This window comes from Mastigoproctus giganteus, chromosome 8 (genome assembly GCF_048544385.1).
Source record: "Mastigoproctus giganteus isolate SK-2022 chromosome 8, ASM4854438v1, whole genome shotgun sequence".
NCBI lineage: Eukaryota > Metazoa > Arthropoda > Arachnida > Uropygi > Thelyphonidae > Mastigoproctus > Mastigoproctus giganteus.
In genome coordinates this window covers 64,126,896-64,144,935 of record NC_143582.1, presented here as the reverse complement: position 1 = coordinate 64,144,935, position 18,040 = coordinate 64,126,896, and the positions used below count along the sequence as shown (strand labels likewise).

General features: G+C 37.1%; 1 protein-coding gene across 1 annotated transcript in view; it reads left to right on the top strand.

Moving 5' to 3' along the window:
- The window catches only part of LOC150081576 (uncharacterized), a 302,450-nt gene that overhangs the window by 66,570 nt on the left and 217,840 nt on the right, over positions 1 to 18,040 (top strand). Inside the window, exons 7-8 of the mRNA XM_090380248.1 lie at positions 4,130 to 4,363; positions 10,613 to 11,147. Of these exons, the coding sequence (XP_090236374.1) occupies positions 4,130 to 4,363; positions 10,613 to 11,147 (769 nt within the window). The remainder of the gene's footprint in view (positions 1 to 4,129; positions 4,364 to 10,612; positions 11,148 to 18,040) is intronic.

The following is an 18,040-nucleotide window of genomic DNA, read 5'->3' as shown; positions in this document are numbered from 1 at the left end:
TGATTCATCCCTTTCCTTCTAGAGTTTACATAGGTAAAGAACTCTTTGGTGTTTGTCTTTTGAATCCTTTGCCAAGAATTTCTCATAATCTACCTTTGCCTGCCTAATCTCCTTTGTGACTTGGTTACAGACCAGCTTATATCTGTCATAGGCCTCTGTGTCATGTGTTAGCATTAGCATTAGTAGAGGCATTTGATGCAAGAAAGCAAGCTTATGCAGCATCAGCCAAAAAAAAAAAAAAAAAAAAAAAAAAAATTTAAAAAAATAAAAAAATAACCGCTTCCACTTCACCCCTCTGTTCGTTCGAAATGCCTTCCAGCTGAGCCTTAAAGTTATTTAGGCTTTCAAGTTCCACGACAAGGGATGGAAGTCTGTTCCACCAACCAACCACCTGCTGGCTAAAGGCAAATTTCCTCACATCTGTCCTTCCTCAATTTGAATTTATGCCCTCTCAGGTGATTATTCTGAGCAAGAGAAAGAATCCCATCAGCATTGAGCATGCTCAAACAATACAAGGCTTTATACACCTCTATCAGGTCACCTTGCTGGTGCCTAGTCTCCAGACACTGTAATTTGCAAAACTTAAGCTTTTCTTCGTAAGAGCACCCCTTTGTTCCATTCACTAATCTTGTTGCCCTTCTCTGTACTCTTTCCAGCATCTCTACATCCTTCTTGAAATGAGGCCTCCAGACCTGTATACCGTACTCTAGGTGTGGCCTGACCATTGCCTTATACAAGGGAATAATCACCTCCTTATCCCTGCTAGAAAAATTCCTATATATCATCGACAATACACCACGAGCTACTCTTGCAGCCCATCTGCACTGCTCAGAGAACTTCATGTCTGCCTGCACAACCACCCCCAGGTACCTTTCATTCTCTACCACTGTCAGTGTAGTACCACAGAGTTGATACGTTGCTCTGGGGTTGCTGTTTCCCATATGTAGTACTTTACATTTGTCAATGTTAAACTTCATTTGCCACCTCTCAGCCTATCTGCTCAACCTTTCCAGATCCTGTTGCAGTAGCATAGTGTCAGTAGTGTCCTTGACACCCCTGCCAACCTTCGTATCGTCTGAAAACTTGGACATTAAGCTTGATATACCATCATCAATATCATTTATAAATACAGAAAACAATAATGGACCCAATAGTGAACCATGAGGGACTCCACTAATAACATTAGTCCACGATGAGCAGTGTCCATTGGTTACCACTCTCTGTCTTCTCCCCCTCAACCACCCCTTTATCCATAGCAGCAATTTGCCTCCAATGCCACACTGCTCCAATTTGTGCAGCAGTCTTCCATGTGCAACAGTATCAAAAGCCTTTCTAAGAACCAAGTATATAATATCCAAGTTATTCCCTGCATCCAGTTCTTTTGTGACTGCATCATAGTATCCAATCAAATTGGTCAGGCAAGACTTCCCCTTAGACTTCTCCAGTTAATTTATATGTATCCCATGTATTTTTCTTCTGTGCCATATGTCTCATTAGTTCATCTGACATCCATTTAGGCCTGAACAGTATTTCTTATTTGGTATGTAAAGCCTAGTAGCTTCCAAGATAAGTTCTTTGAATGCTTACCATTTTGAATTTACTGTTGGTAACATTATCAGTTAGTCCCACTGTATAGAATTTAAATCCTGACTCAGGCAATCATAGTTGCCTTTACAAAAGCAAAAACCCTTCCCTTTACCCCTGATGGTAGTTACCTCTTTGAGTAAATCCCACTTCAGCACACTGTGATCACTGCCACCTAGTGGTTCCTTTATCTGCAGATTCTTAATGCATGAAGAACCACTACTGATAATAAGATCAAGAGTATTACTCCCTCTAGTTGCTTCCTGAACATGCTGATGTAGAAAACTATCATCCAATAAATCCACAAAAGCCTTGCTAGTGTGTGAGTGACCAACCCATAAATTCTAGTCAATATCTGGGAAATTAAAATCCCCCATTATAAGACACTGTGATTTACTATCCCACTCTATTTCCCTGTACAATTTTTTATTATACTCATCAGAGTCATTAGGCCTATAGACCACTCCTACTCTCACTTTTGATCTCCCGATGCTTATGTCACACCAAACTGACTCTACACTGCACTGTCCAGCGATGTCGACTGGCTTCACTTCCTTGGATTTTGTGTGTTTCTTAACTAATAGCATAACCCCTCCTCCCTTCCTATCCTGTCTATCCTTTCTGTACACATTGTACTCCCCAAATTCCAGTTCTGCATTGCTTATATCTGTGTGACACCAGGTCTCTGCTATCCCAACAATATCTTCCTTTGATGTTTTGAGCAATACCTCAAATTCATCAAATTTATTTTCCAAACTGCTAGCATGGTGTACACGCAAGTATACATGCACCTGTTCCTATTCTTAGCTACTCTAACACAAACCATGTGTTTACTTGTACCGCAATGACTCCCAGCAGTCTCTGAAATATCCTGCATCTTGTTTTCCAGGCTGCTGCTTATTCCAGTAGAAGCAGTGCAAGAATCACTTTCACCTCTTCCAGTGGCTACTGTTAATCTATTAGTCCTTGTATCCCCCCAAGCTAACAGTTTTCCAACCCAACTAACACTGCCTCGACAGCATTAGCAAATATTCTTGCACCCTTTCTATTTAAGTGTATCCCATCCCTGTAGAAGCAGTCTCTCCTGTTAACAAGTACAGACCAGGCTGAAAAAAAATTCTACCTCTTGAGCCTTGCACAATCTTTCCAGGGCCAAATTGATCGACAAGGCTCTCATCATATACTCCCTCCTATCGTGTCTGGCCAGAATTGCAGACACTTTCAAATTCAACCCTAATTCATGGCTTTTTTCAACAGTGACCTGTACTTGTTAAGTAATTCTGCTGGTCTCCTACTCTTAATATCATTAGTGCCAACGTGTACAACTATATCACCTTTTGTGCCCTTAAAAGAATTTCATCGTTTTGTCATTCATTGTCGGAAGACACATCAGTTTGAGTTGGAACAGATTGCAAATATGGACAAAGTCCCCCTTCAATTTGATGTCCCAATTAACAGAACTGTTGATAAGAAGGGGGGTGAAAACTAACTGTGAAGACAAGTGGACACGAAGAGAGCCATTATACAGTTGTTCTAACTTGTTGTGCCGACGGAACCAAGCTGCCTCCTATGCTGATTTTCAAACCCAAAACAATGCTAAAAGAAGACATTCCTCGAAGAGTGATTGTCCACATTCATGACAAAGGTTGGATGGATCAAGATGGGATGAAGGTCTGGTTTGAGAAAGTTTGGAGCAGGAGACCAGGTGGGCTGTTACGCAAACCTGCCCTATTGGTGCTTGATCAGTTCAGGACACACATAACGAAAAACACAAAGAAGATTGCTGCAGAGCAAAAAACAAAACTTGCCGTCATACCTGGAGGCTTGACATCCCAGCTCCAACCACTTGATGTCAGCATTAACAAACCCTTCAGAGCTGCCATGAGAGATGAATGGAACCAGTGAATGAAGTCTTCTGGGTTCAATTTGACACTAACAAGAAGAGCGAATAAACCAAATATAGGAGAAGTTTGTACCTGGGTGAAAAGATCCTGGGATAATATCAAGTTTTAGATCGTTGTCAAGTCATTTAAGAAGTGTGGCATTCCAAATGCCATAGATGGAACTGAGGACGAGGCAATATATGAAGACAGTGATTCGTCATCAGACACAGATGAGGACAAGATAATGGATGGGAGTTTTGACAGTGATGAGGAGTTGTATGAATTTTATGATGAATAAAACTCGAGTTCAATAACTTTATGTAATACATTTTTTTTTTCAAATTTCGGGCCCCAAAATGAAGGTGCATCTTATACATGGGAGCATCTTATACATGAGGAAATACGGTATATTCCTTACATAATGTGCGTTATAATCAGAGTTGATATACTTAAAAATTTCAAATAAACAACGAAGTAAATAGTTACACCTATCAATTATGTGTGAACATTTTTTTTTTTTTTTTTTTGTTGGTCTTCATACAAATATGTATTTATTACACAGTCTAACAAAAAAATTTTGTGTACAAATGAAATTTAATTCATGAAAGTAAAAATATCTGTGCTATTCATAATTTTAATACAGTGTAATTTTCTCTTAACAGAGTATATTTCCCAGTGAATGTCAGGTAAAAGAAGCCATATCTATTAGGAAAATTTCTGTTCAGAGTGATACAGTGGAACTTAGTCCACACCCTCCTAAACCTAAAAGAAGAGAAATAGAATCTTACATCTCCTCAGAACCTTTGCTTGATCCTGAGGGTCAACTCAGAAGACACCTCCCTCACACTGACATAGAATATTGTGAAATCAAGCAAAATAAAGAACGATTGTCTCCTGTAAGTGTCATCTTAGCAGTTGTTTAAAGAAATTTTTATATTTATTATAATCGTGTACATTTTCAAGGTTATAATTTTACAGAAATTATTCACAATAGCATTGCATTAAGTAAAATTCACTGAAAAAGTTCTTATGGTCAAATGATTAGTAACATTTACATGATTGTCATATTCCTCACTCCTGTCACATTCCATAAGTTTTCAGAGAATGTGTGGACTGAACAGATCTGTTGAGATACTTACTTCGCAGGCTATCAGCCTGCAGAGTAAGTCTCTCATGGAATTTCGAAATTTTTTAACAATGAAAACTTTTTTTTTATATAAATGTTTTTGACCTCTTCCTTGATATTTCCTTATATGGTATGGATAGTTGCAGCAGTTGACATCATTGCTTTATCTGTGATGAATGAGGATTGGATGAAAATAGTGTGGGCAATATGTAATGACTGGGTGAAAGTGATACGGTTTGTGACAAGCACTGCTCTGCTTAGTTGTTGTTGTTATTTTGGTTTTTAGGAGTATTAGCAACTAAGGCCATATTGCTCCGGGGATATGCTGTGGTCATTCCCTGACCTTTCCGCATCCTCCGTATTTGGTGGTCACGGGCTCGAACCCTGGTCTAATCAAGAAGTGTGTGCTATGCACTGCTGCTCCTGCCCACCTGGCTACAGAGTTCTGCTTTGTGGGACTGATTTTAACTAGATTACATATAGAGTTTAATGGTACTTGTAGTATAATCACACCATGAAAAATAGTCTTATTTTTCATGGTGTCATTATATTTTTTCATTAAGTTCAAATAATACAGATGTTCTCTGAAATAAATTCCAGGAAAATTTTTGAAAAGCCTGAAATCTTTGCTCAATCTTAATTAATTGAGCCTCAATCAGGTGAGCAAGGTTAGGATTTGCACATAAAAATTCCCTTCTGAGATCTGAGTACTCATGACAATAATATAAAACATGTCTCCAGAGATTTACAGACAATGTGACCTTTCCCAAACACCCAGCTGCATCAGCTTTGCTAAAAATGAGCCATGACTGGTTAATAAAAATATAGCTTGTAGATTAGGCACAAACCATTTTTCAAGTAAAACATCAACAACAAAGGGAAATATCCTATGAGTTATTTCACCCTTATTTGAGTTAACCCATCTATAATTCCAAAGAGTCATTAAGATATCTAAGATTCGCTTGGCTTCATTCTTAGGATCATTTGCGAAATCCAATTCAAGATTGCAAATAATAAAAGAAGTTCCACACCGAATAATTGAAAGTCATTACTCTGTAAATCAGTTAGCATTTTCATTGTGAAAATCTGTAATGCCTCAGTGGAGACAGTTCTACAAACTAGAGCCATCTTCAGGAGCATTATCCTCTGAATGGAATACAGTTTTCTTACATTTTTTTTTTTTTAATTAACACAGTCTATCCAAGCTGAGATAGCATAAGAAACAATAGGATGGAAAACACAGTCATAAAGAAGAGTTAGTGCCCTACCTCTAATACTCCAATCCTTCCTAGTAATTCTTGCTATCATGTTAACAAACTTTGTAACCTTTTCAGATAGAAAATTGATATGTGTATCAAATCTAGCATCTCTGTATGTGAATACTCCAAGAAATTTAATATTCTTAACTGACTTTAAACTTAGCACAACCAATTAGCACATGAGGTTCCCTACGAACAGATAGGTTTCCCCTTTAGCAACAATATTTTTGTTTTTGACTTTGATATTGTTAATTTATGGAAGTCACACCAGGCACTCAGATCTTTTATTATTTCATTAGACTTGTTCGATTTGCAGCTGTGAAGTGCCTTCACCCAGGATTACCAAGTCGTTAGCATATGCAATCATATGAACATGATCATATTTTTTCTGTAACCAATCTTCTAAGACTAACTTCCACATAAGTGGCCCAGAAAACAGATCCTGTGGATATCCTGGAATGGTAGATATATTTACTGAATTCTAACTAGACTTAACTGTGAAAGACCTTTCCTTAAAATAATGCACAGTGACGTGATAAAGCTGATGGGAGCATTTTGCTAGGCGAAGCATTAATAACACACTATCCCAAGAGATACTATCAAAAGCTGCTTCAAAATCAACGAAAATGCTAAGAACATATTTAGCATTTGAATCTCTAACCAGTTTTACAAAAGACTTCAAAGCATCTTCTGCACCATGACCAGAAGTAAATCCATATTGTTTGTTTGAGAGTCCCAAATTTTCTTATGTATATTGCAATATTTGCTAAAAAAAGCATACGTTCATAGACCTTGCCCAAACCTGGAAGAAGAGCAATTGAACCATAAGAGGAGGGCTCAGTTTTAGGTTTCTCAGGTGATTTCAAAATGATCTTAAGAAGGGCAACGTTCCAAGGTGAGGGAAAAATTCCTTCATGCAGGCAGACATTTGTTGGAAACAAGGTGTTCAAGAAACAGTTTGAAGAAACGCTTAATAACTTCCCCTTCAATGAGGTCCATACCAGGACACCTGTTATTACAAATTTTGCCAACAGATAAATCGAGATATTCCATTGAAAAAGGTTTCTCCTGAATATCACTAACATAATAACAATTTAAATTTTTTTTATTATTATTAGTATTAGCCATATGGTGCAAGGAAGTCTGAGGCTCATGCTGCACCAGCCAAAAAAAATTTGAATTCCGTGAGAGTGAGTGAGTGAGTGAGAGAGAGAGAGAGAGAGAGAGAGAGAGAGAGAGAGAGAGAGAGAGAGAGAGAGAGAGAGAGAGAGAGAGAGAGAGAAGTAGGAGGGAATCACCAAAAAAGAGAAGAATGATGATATCTAGCTCAGGACCCTGGGTATGCCAACCTCGTACTCACCAGATGTGAGCCCCCAGGGATAGATGTGAGCCAGAATACTCAACTTCATCTGCATGATAATGAGAGCCATTGATTAGGTGATCAAGTATAACATTAATACTGCCTAGCCAATCTAGAATTTCAAAACCTCCACAATTTGTTGAAACAACTTATAAACAATATCCCAAAGATTCTCATTATCAGTTGTTTGCACTAAGTGTTTCCATTCATCCAATTACCTCTTAACTATTAAACAAGAGAGTATTTTCTCTTGAAAAATTGATATATGGTTTTTAACCTAGCAATAGATTCTTCATTATCTCACAATTTCTGACGTTAGAACTTCTTATGTGCCTTGTTGACTTATTTTACTTCATTATCTCACACTCAACCGTCCCTTTATCCATTGTAGCAACTTACCCTTAATGCCATACCTCTCCAATTTGTACAGCAGTCTTCCATGTGCAACAGTATCAAAAGTTTTCCAGAAATCCAAGTATATGATATCAAAATTATTTTAAGCATTCAGTTCCTTTGTGACCACATCATAGTATCCAATCTTGATTAGACCGGGGTTCGAGCCCGTCATCACCACCAAATACAGAGGATGCTATTGTTTGTTTGTTTGTTATTTGGTTTTTAGGAGCATTAGCAACTATGGCCATATTGCTCCAGGATATGCGGTGGTCATTCCTTGACCTTTCCGCATCCTCCGTATTTGGTGGTGACGGGCTCGAACCCCGGTCTAATCAAGAAGCGTGTGCTACGCACTGCTGCTCCTTCCCACCTGGCTACGGAGGCGCCTACAGAGGATGCGGAAAGGTCAGGATATGACCACTGCATATCCCGGAGCAATATGGCCTCTTAGTTGCTAATGCTCCTAAAAACCAAATAACAAACAAACATAGTATCCAATCAAATTGGTCAGACAAGAACTACCTTTAACAAACACATGCTGTGTCTTAACTATTACTGCAGTCTTGTCTAGATGATCCTGTAATGATTCTTTAACCAGTGACTCCATTATTTTCCCCGGGAACACAAGTTAAACTAATAGGTCTATAGTTACTTATGTTACCTTTTGAGAACTCCCTTTGTGAATTGGTGATACATTTGCAAACCTCCAATCCATGGGGAACGCTGAGTCCAAGGAAGCTCTCATAATTATGGCTAAGGGTTTGCTCACTTCCTTTGCTGCCTCCTTTAATATAATTGGATAGATCCCATCCACCCCCAGATGCCTTTCCTTATGTTTAACTTCAACTATTTCTCCTCCACTTTGCTATCACTTATTACAAAATCACTTAACTCCCTGTTAGAGTTTGATAAACTTCTGGCATTCCCCTCATTGAATAACTCCTCATGTGTGAATGTAGATGCAAAATACTCATTCAGTTTATCAGCTACATGAGCATGATCGTCAAAGTCAACCTATCTATGTTAAGTGGTATAATCTGATTCATCCCCTTCCTTCTAGAGTTTACATAAGTAAAAAACTCTTTGCTGTTTTTCTTTGCATCCTTTGTCAAAGATTTCTCATAATCTGCCTTTCCTGCCCAACCTCCTTTGTGACTTGATTACAGACAAGCTTATATCTGCTATAGGCTTCTATGTCACCTGATAATTTATATGCACCCCATACATTTTTTGTCTCTGCCACAAGCCTCATTAATTCATGTGACATCTGTTTAGGCCGAAACCTTAAACAGTATTTCTTAGTTGGAATTTGGCAATAGCATTAGTAGAGGCATATGTTGCAAGAAAGCAAGCTTATGCAGCATCAGCCAAAAAAAAAAAAAAACTTCTGCTTCACCCCTCCGTTCATTTGAAATACCTGTCCAGCTGAGCCTTAAATTAATTTAGGCTATCAACTTCCACAACAAGGGATGGAAGTCTGTTCCACCAACCAACTACCCGCTGGCTAAAAGCAAATTTACGCACATCTATCCTACATCTGTCTTTCCTCAATCTGAATTTATGCCCTCTCATATCATTATTCTGAGCAAGAGGAAGAATCCCATCAGCATTGAGCATGCTCAAACCATTCAAGGCTTTATACACCTCTATCAGATCACCTCGCTGGTGCCTAGTCTCCAGACACTGTAATTTGCAAAACTTAAGCCTTTCTTCGTAAGAGCAACCCTTTGTTCCATTCACTAATATTGTTGCCCTTCTCTGTACTCGTTCCAACACCTTTACATCCTTCTTAAAATGAGGCCTCCAGACCTGTATACAGCATTCAAGGTGTGGCCTGACCATTGCTTTATACAAGGGGATAATCACCTCCTTATCCCTGCTAGAAAAATTCCTGTATATCATTGACAAGACACGATGAGCTACTCTTGAAGCCCGTCTGTACTACTCAGAGAACTTCATATCTGCCTGCACAATTACCCCCAGTTTCTTTTCATTCTCTACCACTGTCAGTGTAGTACCCCCTCCGAATGAAAAGGTCACCTTTACAAAAGAAAAAGCCCTTCCCTTTAGCCTTGATATTAGTTACATCTTTAAGTAATTCCCATATCAGTACATTGTAATCACTGTCACCCAGTGGTTCCTTTATCTGCAAATTCTTAATGCATGAATAATCACTGCTGATAATCAGATCAAGAGTACTACTCCCTCTGGTTGTCTCTCAAAGACATGCTGTAGAAAACAGTCATACAATAAATCCAAAAAAGTCTTGTTAGTGTGTGAGTGACCAAACCACAAGTTCCAATCAATATCTGTAAAGTTAAAATCCACCATTAAAAGATTCTGATTTACAGGCCGACTCTATTTCTTTGCATAATTGTTCGTTATAATCATCAGATTCATTAGGCCTAGAACACACACCTACACTAATTTTTCCTTTCCCAGTGCTTATGTCACACCAAATGGACTCAACATTGCATTGTTCACCAGTTCAATTGGATGCACTTAGATTTTGTGTTTCTTAACTAACAGCATTAGCTTTCCTCCCTTCCTGTCCTGATATCCCAACAATATCTGCATTTGATGTCTTGACTAGCACTTCAAGCTCATCAAATTTATTAACTATACTCCTAGCATTGGTGTACATGCAAGTATACATGCACCTGTTTCTACTCTTAGTTACTCTAACACAGCCCATGTATTTATACGTTCCACTATGACGCCAAACAGTTCTGGAAATCTCCATTGTCTTGCTTTTCATGCTGCTGCTGACTCTAATAGAAGCAGTGCAAGATTCACTTTTGCCTCTGTCTGCAGCCACTGTTAACCTTTTAGTCTGTGTATCCCCCCCCACCAAGCTAGCAGTTTTCCTACCTAATTATACTCAAATTATACTATTGGTATGTTAAATTGAACATTAAGTTATATTTAACTTCATAAGATTTATATTTGAAATTTGTAGCTTTCTTAATCATCATTAATCAAGAAGTTCAATACTTTTCTGTAGGCACAAGTATTGCAGCCAAGAAGCAGATATTTACCACATCCTATTTTTCATCAGAAATGTGAATTGAATTCAGAAGAAACAGATTTGGTAAGTGTGAATAGTGATGACACTTGTAAGCAACATTTCTTTGATATAAATGGATTTCATATACAAGGCAAGGCAAAGCTCTTACCAACTAATGATACAGAAATGGTTAATGTTAACAATCCAGTAGAAGATAGGAAGTCACCTGATAGAACCTTTGAGAACATAACTACTGAAGTGAAATCTATGTTGATACCTGAATGCAGTACACAAAATTTACTCTCTAATGATCATAACTATTTTCACCAACAATCTGAAAATTACTGTAATGAGGAGAGTAGTTTTCTAGATCCATTTATTGAAACATGTTCTGAACCTTACAACTTTATCTGTGAAGAGAATCCTGAGTCAAGAGTGAATCAGTCTAATAATGAAGCGTTAGAAATCAACAACAAAGAATATGTGCCACCATCCAGTTTGGATCTCATAACAGATAATGAAGATGGAATAGGTAAGTATTGAATAGTAAACTGTTTTATAACATAGTATCCGTCTTATATAGGGGATAGGAGTTATGAGGAGTAAAAAGTTTTCATCAACTTCATATATAATACAGTATAACATGAATTGGATCATATTTCTACCAGTATTTTTATTATTATTATTATTTTTTTTTATTAGCTGAAAACTGTGCATGCCCTAATGATTTTAGAAAGCTTTCATATTCACAGATATGAATTTTAGATTGTAATTTTTTTTAAATTTTCCCTTGTGATATTATGTTTCTCAGCGGTACCACCACCACAGGCAATACCACAGGGGTGGTGGCACCGCTGATAATAACATTAGTCTTCTCCACTGGCGAAACATTGTTATTGCAGGTAGTGCAATATCAAGGCAACTTGCGAAGGCATTCACAATATGAGATTATTTTCCACGTCTGGAGACGTGGAAAATTAAAACGTTTATCTCTGGCCAAAACCACCGCCTCTAAAAGGGAGTGAAGCCTAACTCCCCTGTCTCTGTTCATGCTATTGTTACCAGAGGATCCAATCCACAGACTTTCCAGCCACTTGCGGTCCCAGAATCTATGCGCCCGGTCAAGGATGATAGCATTGTCGGGGGAGATCTGGTGTTGTTTTTCCCAATAGTGCTCGGCAATGGCAGATTTTTCTGGTACAAGTGAAAGGAATGCTGAGTATGCGCCTGGTCATCCACGTGTGCTGTGAACCTGGTATTTAAGGATGTGTCGCTTAAGTCTCACTATTACTGAGGAAGGAGGCAGACACCTCCGAAAGCTCTAATAATGCTTTTTTTTTTTTATCTTCTTTTTATTGCTTTTATATTTTAATGCATTTTAACTTATTTACTTATTTTATTTTTGTTATAGTTTAGTTTTTTGTAAATAATTAAAAGTTTTTTGTAAATATTATTTTACAGTCTTTTCTATCATTTTATTTTATTTTATTTTATTTCATTATTCAATCAGTCATAAACGGTTGGTGTGTGTGTTTAAAATTGGTAGCATTATTACTTTTCACCTTCTCTAATATCAGAAAATCAAAAAAATTCATTGTGATATAGGCAGTTTGGGATATGAAATGTTTATTTCCCAGCCTTGATACAGTTTTGCAATACTTTTGGAGGAGAATGAAGATGCATGCTTGTTGGAGAGCATTTTGTATCTACTTTACAAGTTCATTCAGCCAAAAGGTTTTAAGTTCTGTATGGATTAAAATGAGTTATTATTTGAAATTTATCATTGACACTACTTAGTATTAGTGTCTGTTTATGCTGCTTGTTCTGAATATATGATTATTTTTTAATAAATATATGTAAAGATTATATTTGAAGAATTTCCATAATACATCTGTTTATAATGTTACTTAATAATAATTAACAGGTAATTAAAAAATTAATTTGGGGGAAAAAATTGAATGCTCTTGAAATGATAATTGATATGCAATTTAAATGAATTGAATTAAATAAAAGAAGCTTAATGCTTATGTGAGAAGAAGAAAACCAAGAATCTAATGCTAATTCTCAGTCCTCTTCTAAAGAGCACTATTGTCGTCTTGAGAAGGTTAATAGTAATAGTGACTCAGCTTATGTGAGATTAGTAGTAGTAGGTTTGTATGTAGGTACTACAAACAAATCTTGTAACATAAAAAGAAAAAAATTATATTGTTTCCTTCCAAATCATATTGTCTTTTTTGAAGCAATCAAAAATGTAGTAGTAGTAGTAGTAGTAGTGGCATGTGATGCAAGAAAGCAAGTGTATGAGCTTATGCAGCATCAGCCAAAAAAAAAAAAAAAAATCACACCATTCCCTCCAAATGCCTGTCCAGTTCCTCCTTAAATTTATTCAACATATCAACTTCCACAACGACAGATGGAAGTTTGTTCCAGCAATTAACCACCCGCTGGCTAAAGACAAATTTCCGCACATCTATTCTATATCTGTCCTTTCTTAATTTGAATTTATGCCCCCTCAGGTTCGTAATCTGAAGAAGTGGAAGGATCCCATCAGAATTCAGCGTGCTCAACCCATTCAAGGCCTTGAGCACGCTGAATTCTGATGGGATCCTTTTGTTTTGTTCAGTAAAGGTAATGTTGATTGTCATTCATAATGTCATTCTTCATTTCTCTTAGTACATAAAATTTTTTTTGGAATTCCTTTTCAGAATTAGCAAATTTATTAAGAATATCAAAGAAACTTCTGCCTTCATGTAATTACATATTTTTATTCACTTCCTTTTTGACCTACATATTTCTTTCCTTGGAATACTATTACTGTTTTATCTTCTGCCTACATTTTATATTACCCTAATTAAAATCTTTTTTTCTACTGTTGTGCAACACATTTTGACACCCTTTCCAATCTTTGATCCCATCAAAATCAATAAGTATTATCATCACCATTTAAAAACTTTTTTCAAACAAGATGGATTATAAAGAATTCAAATAAAATAGAACACTAACTTGCAGCTCAGTTGTAAAAGTACTTTTTATGTTATAATTAGGTGCATTAGCATATATGCATAATGCACCTGTTGTCTTCACCATGTCTGTTCAATTGCATGTACTAATTTGATGCTTAATGAATGAATTTAGATCTTTTAGAAAAATTTGTTGACCCATCTGAAATTTCATTAAAATTAGACAAATAGAAATTAAGCAATTATTTCTTTGTCCATCCATCTGCATGTAATATCTTGACATCCATTTGATGTATTTTCATGAAATTTTATAATTAGTCTGTTAGATGTGTAGAGTAATTCCAAATTTCATTAAAATCAGGCTAGTAGAAGTCTGGAAATTTTATTTCTTTGTCTGTTCATCGTCATTTAATTAACTCTATTTTCAGTGGATGGATTTTCGTGAAATTTTATATTTGGCTTATTTAGAATGATTTATTGAGCCTTCCTATATTTCATTAAAATTGGACCAGCAATTATTATTATTTATTATTATATATTTTTTTTTTCATGCCCATTACATAGCCTATCCGTATGGCATACATTTTAGTGTAAAAACATAATATTATATTTGTTGCTGTGCACTCAGCTGAGTAGGATTCTTCGATTCATAGGTTGTATAAGGCCTGTGGTGCTAGGAGGTAAGAAAAGGCATTTGATGTTCCTATTGTTGCTTCATAAAATTTCATCTGAAGGATGTTGTGGGGCATTACCTAAAAATAAAATTGCTAATCTTTTCATTTCTATTTAATTTTTTTTTTTTTTACTTTTGAATGATTTTACCTATTTTACAGGGTGATGGTGCAACAATTTTGAGAATTTTGGTAATATTCTTGTTTATGAAAGATCTCCATTCTGCATAAAAAAAAAAACAAAGAAGGCAGTCCAAATTCTATTGTTCAAGGTTTAGGCCTAAATGGTTGTCAGATGAACTAATGAGACATGTGGCAGAGAAGAAAAATGCATGGAATACATACAAATTAATGGGCGACATGGAAGCCTATGATAGATATAAGTTGGTCTGTAACCAAGTCATAAAGGAGATTAGGCAGGCAAAGGCAGACTACGAAAAATCCTTGGCAAAGGATGCAAAGAAAAACAGAAAGGAGTTCTTTACCTATTTAAACTCAAGAAGGAAAGGGATGAATCAGATTGGTCCACTGGATATTGATGGTTCAACAGTTGAGGATCCTGCTCAGGTGGTTAACAATCTAAATGAGTATTTTGCATCTACATTCACGCATGAGGAGTTATTCAGGAAGGAGAATGACGTAGGTAAAGTAAACATTGGCAGTGAGCTAGGTGATTTTGTAATAACTGAGAGGAAAGTGGAGGAGAGATTGTTGAGGATAAACATAAAAAGGCACCTGGGGTGGATGGGATCTATCCAGTTATATTAAAGGAGGCAGCAAAGGAAGTAAGCAAACCCCTAGCCATAATTATGAGAGCTTCTTTGGACTCAGGGGAGGTACCCATAGACTGCAGATGTGCAAATGTAATCCCAATTCACAAAGGAGGATCAAAGGCTGACACAAGTAATTATAGACCTGTTAGTTTAACTTCTGTTCCAGGAAAATTAATGGAGGCACTGGTTAAAGAAGCACTGCAGGATCATCTAGACAAGAATTCAGTTATAGCTCACACGCAGCATGGTTTTGTTAAGGGCAGGTGTTGCCTGACCAATTTGATTGGATACTATGATGTAGTCACAAAAGAACTGGATGCAGGGAATAACTTTGATATTATATATTTGGATCTTAGAAAGGCTTTTGATACTGTTGCACATGGAAGACTGCTGCACAAATTGGAGCAGTGTGGCATTGGAGGCAAATTGCTGCTATGGATAAGGGGATGGTTGAGTGGCAGAAGACAGAGAGTGGTAATCAATGGACACTGCTCAACGTGGACTAATGTTATTAGTGGAGTTCCTCAGGGTTCAGTGTTGGGTCCGTTGTTGTTTTCGGTGTTTATGAATGATATTGATGATGGTATATCAAGTTTAATGTCCAAGTTTGCAGATGATACAAAGGTTGGCAGTGTTGTTGTTATGGACACTACTGACGCTATGCTGCTGCTGCAACAGGATCTGGAAAGGTTGAACAGATGGGCTGAGAGGTGGCAAATGAAGTTTAACATTGACAAATGTAAAGTACTACATATGGGAAACAGTAACCCCAGAACAACGTATCAACTCTGCGGTACTACACTGACAGTGGTGGAGAATGAAAAGGACCTGGGGGTAATTGTGCAGGCAGATATGAAGTTCTCTGAGCAGTGCAGACGAGCTGCAAGAGTAGCCCATGGTGTCTTGTCAATGATATACAGGAATTTTTCTAGCAGGGATAAGGAGGTGATTATTCCCTTGTATAAGGCAATGGTTAGGCCACATCTTGAGTACTGTATACAGGTCTGGAAGCCTCATTTCAAGAAGGATGTAGAGCTGCTGAAACGGGTACAGAGAAGGGCAACAAGATTAGTGAATGGAACAAAGGGTTGCTGTTACGAAGAAAGGCTTAAGTTTTGCAAATTACAGAGTCTGGAGACTAGGCACCGGCGAGGTGATCTGATAGAGGTGTATAAGGCTTTGAATGGTTTGAGTATGCTCAATGCCAATGGGATTCTTCCTCTTGCTCAGAATAATCACCTCAGAGGGCATAAATTCAAATTGAGGAAGGACGGATGTCGGATAGATGTGCGGAAATTTGCCTTTGGCCAGCGTATGGTTGGTCGGTGGAACCGACTTCCATCATTTGTTGTTGAAGTTGATAGCCTAAACAAATTTAAGGCTCAACTGGACAGGTATTTCGAACGAACGGAGGGGTAAAATGGGAGTGGTGTGTGTGTGTTTTTTTTTTTTTTTTTGGCTGATGCTAAATAAGCTTGCTTTCTTGCATCATATGCCTCTACTAATGCTAATGCTATATTGTCCAAAAAACTAAACCTAATTTAAAATAAGGGCTAAACAGAAAGAGACCCAAGGAGATAAGAGCTGCTGACACTAGTTGGTATTAGTGTCTGTTTATGCTGCTTGTTCATATGTTTTGCACAACTTTTGCATTCTTTATTATGTTTATTGAATTGACTGCTTCTTGGTTTTCAGTGTTGTTAGTTATAGAGAAGAGACTTTTAAAAAGATGTTATGAAGTTTTACTAGAAGCTGAATCTTGTGTAGTTTGCATTGTGTGTTAAGTGAATCGAATCAGTTGTTTTGGTACATAGAAGATAAAGGTAGTGAGATATTACTTAAAAATGTTTCTCTTTTTTTTTTTGTTTTGAAAGTGTATGTGTTTTTAAAGTTGAGAGTTGTTTTTTTTTTTTTTTTTTTTTTTTTTTTTGGAAACTTTAAGGTATCTAATTCATTCTTGTTTGGATTGAACTCTGATAATATCTGCCATTGTTTATTTTTTAAAGAAAACAGATGTTAAAGGTATGATATATAGCAATTTTTCTAGTAGGGACATGGAGGTGATTATCCCATTATACAAGGCAATGGTCAGGCCACACCTAGAGTACTGTGTACAGGTCTGGAGGCCTCATTTTAGGAAGGATGTAGAGTTGCTAGAATGAGTACAAAGAAGGGCAACAAGATTGGTGAGGGGAAACAAAGGGGTGCTCTTACCAAGAAAGGCTTAAGTTCTGCAAATTGCAGTGTCTGGAGAGTAGGCACCTGCAAGGTGATCTGATTGAGGTGTATAAGGCCTTGAATGGGTTGAGCAAACTGAATACTGATGGGATTCTCCTTCTTGCTCAGATTAAGAACCTGAGGGGGCACAGTTTCAAATTGAGGACAGAAGGTTGTAGAATAGATGTGCAGAAATTTGCCTTTAGCCAGTGGATAGTTGATTGGTGGAACAAACTTCCATCTTTTGTTGTGGAAGTTGATAGCCTAAATAAATTTAAGTCTGAGCTGGACAGGCATTTGGAACGAATGTAGGGTTGAAATGTGATGATTTGGCTGATGCTGCATAAGACTGCTTTCTTGCATCATATGCTAATGCTATAGGCCTAATGACTTTGAGTAGAATGAAGAACTGTACAGTGAAATTGAGTGGGCCAGTAAATCAGAATGTCTTATATAAGAATGGAGAATTTTAACTTTGGACTAGAACTTTGGGTTGGTCATTCACACACTAGCAAGACTTCGTGTGGATTTATTTGATGACTATTTTCTACTGCAGCATATTAGAGAGGCAATGAGAGAGAGAGAGAGAGAGAGAGAGAGAGAGAGAGAGAGAGAGAGAGAGAGAGAGAGAGAGAGAGAGAGAGAGAGATCCTTGGTCTGATCACGTTGCATTGATGTGAGAAATTATTTAAAAATGTAATTACCATCAAGGGTAAAGGGAAGTATTTTTGCTATTATAAAGGTGTTTACATTGGTTTCAGACAGTGTTAAAATTCTGTACTGTACTGTACTGTGGAGTCAACT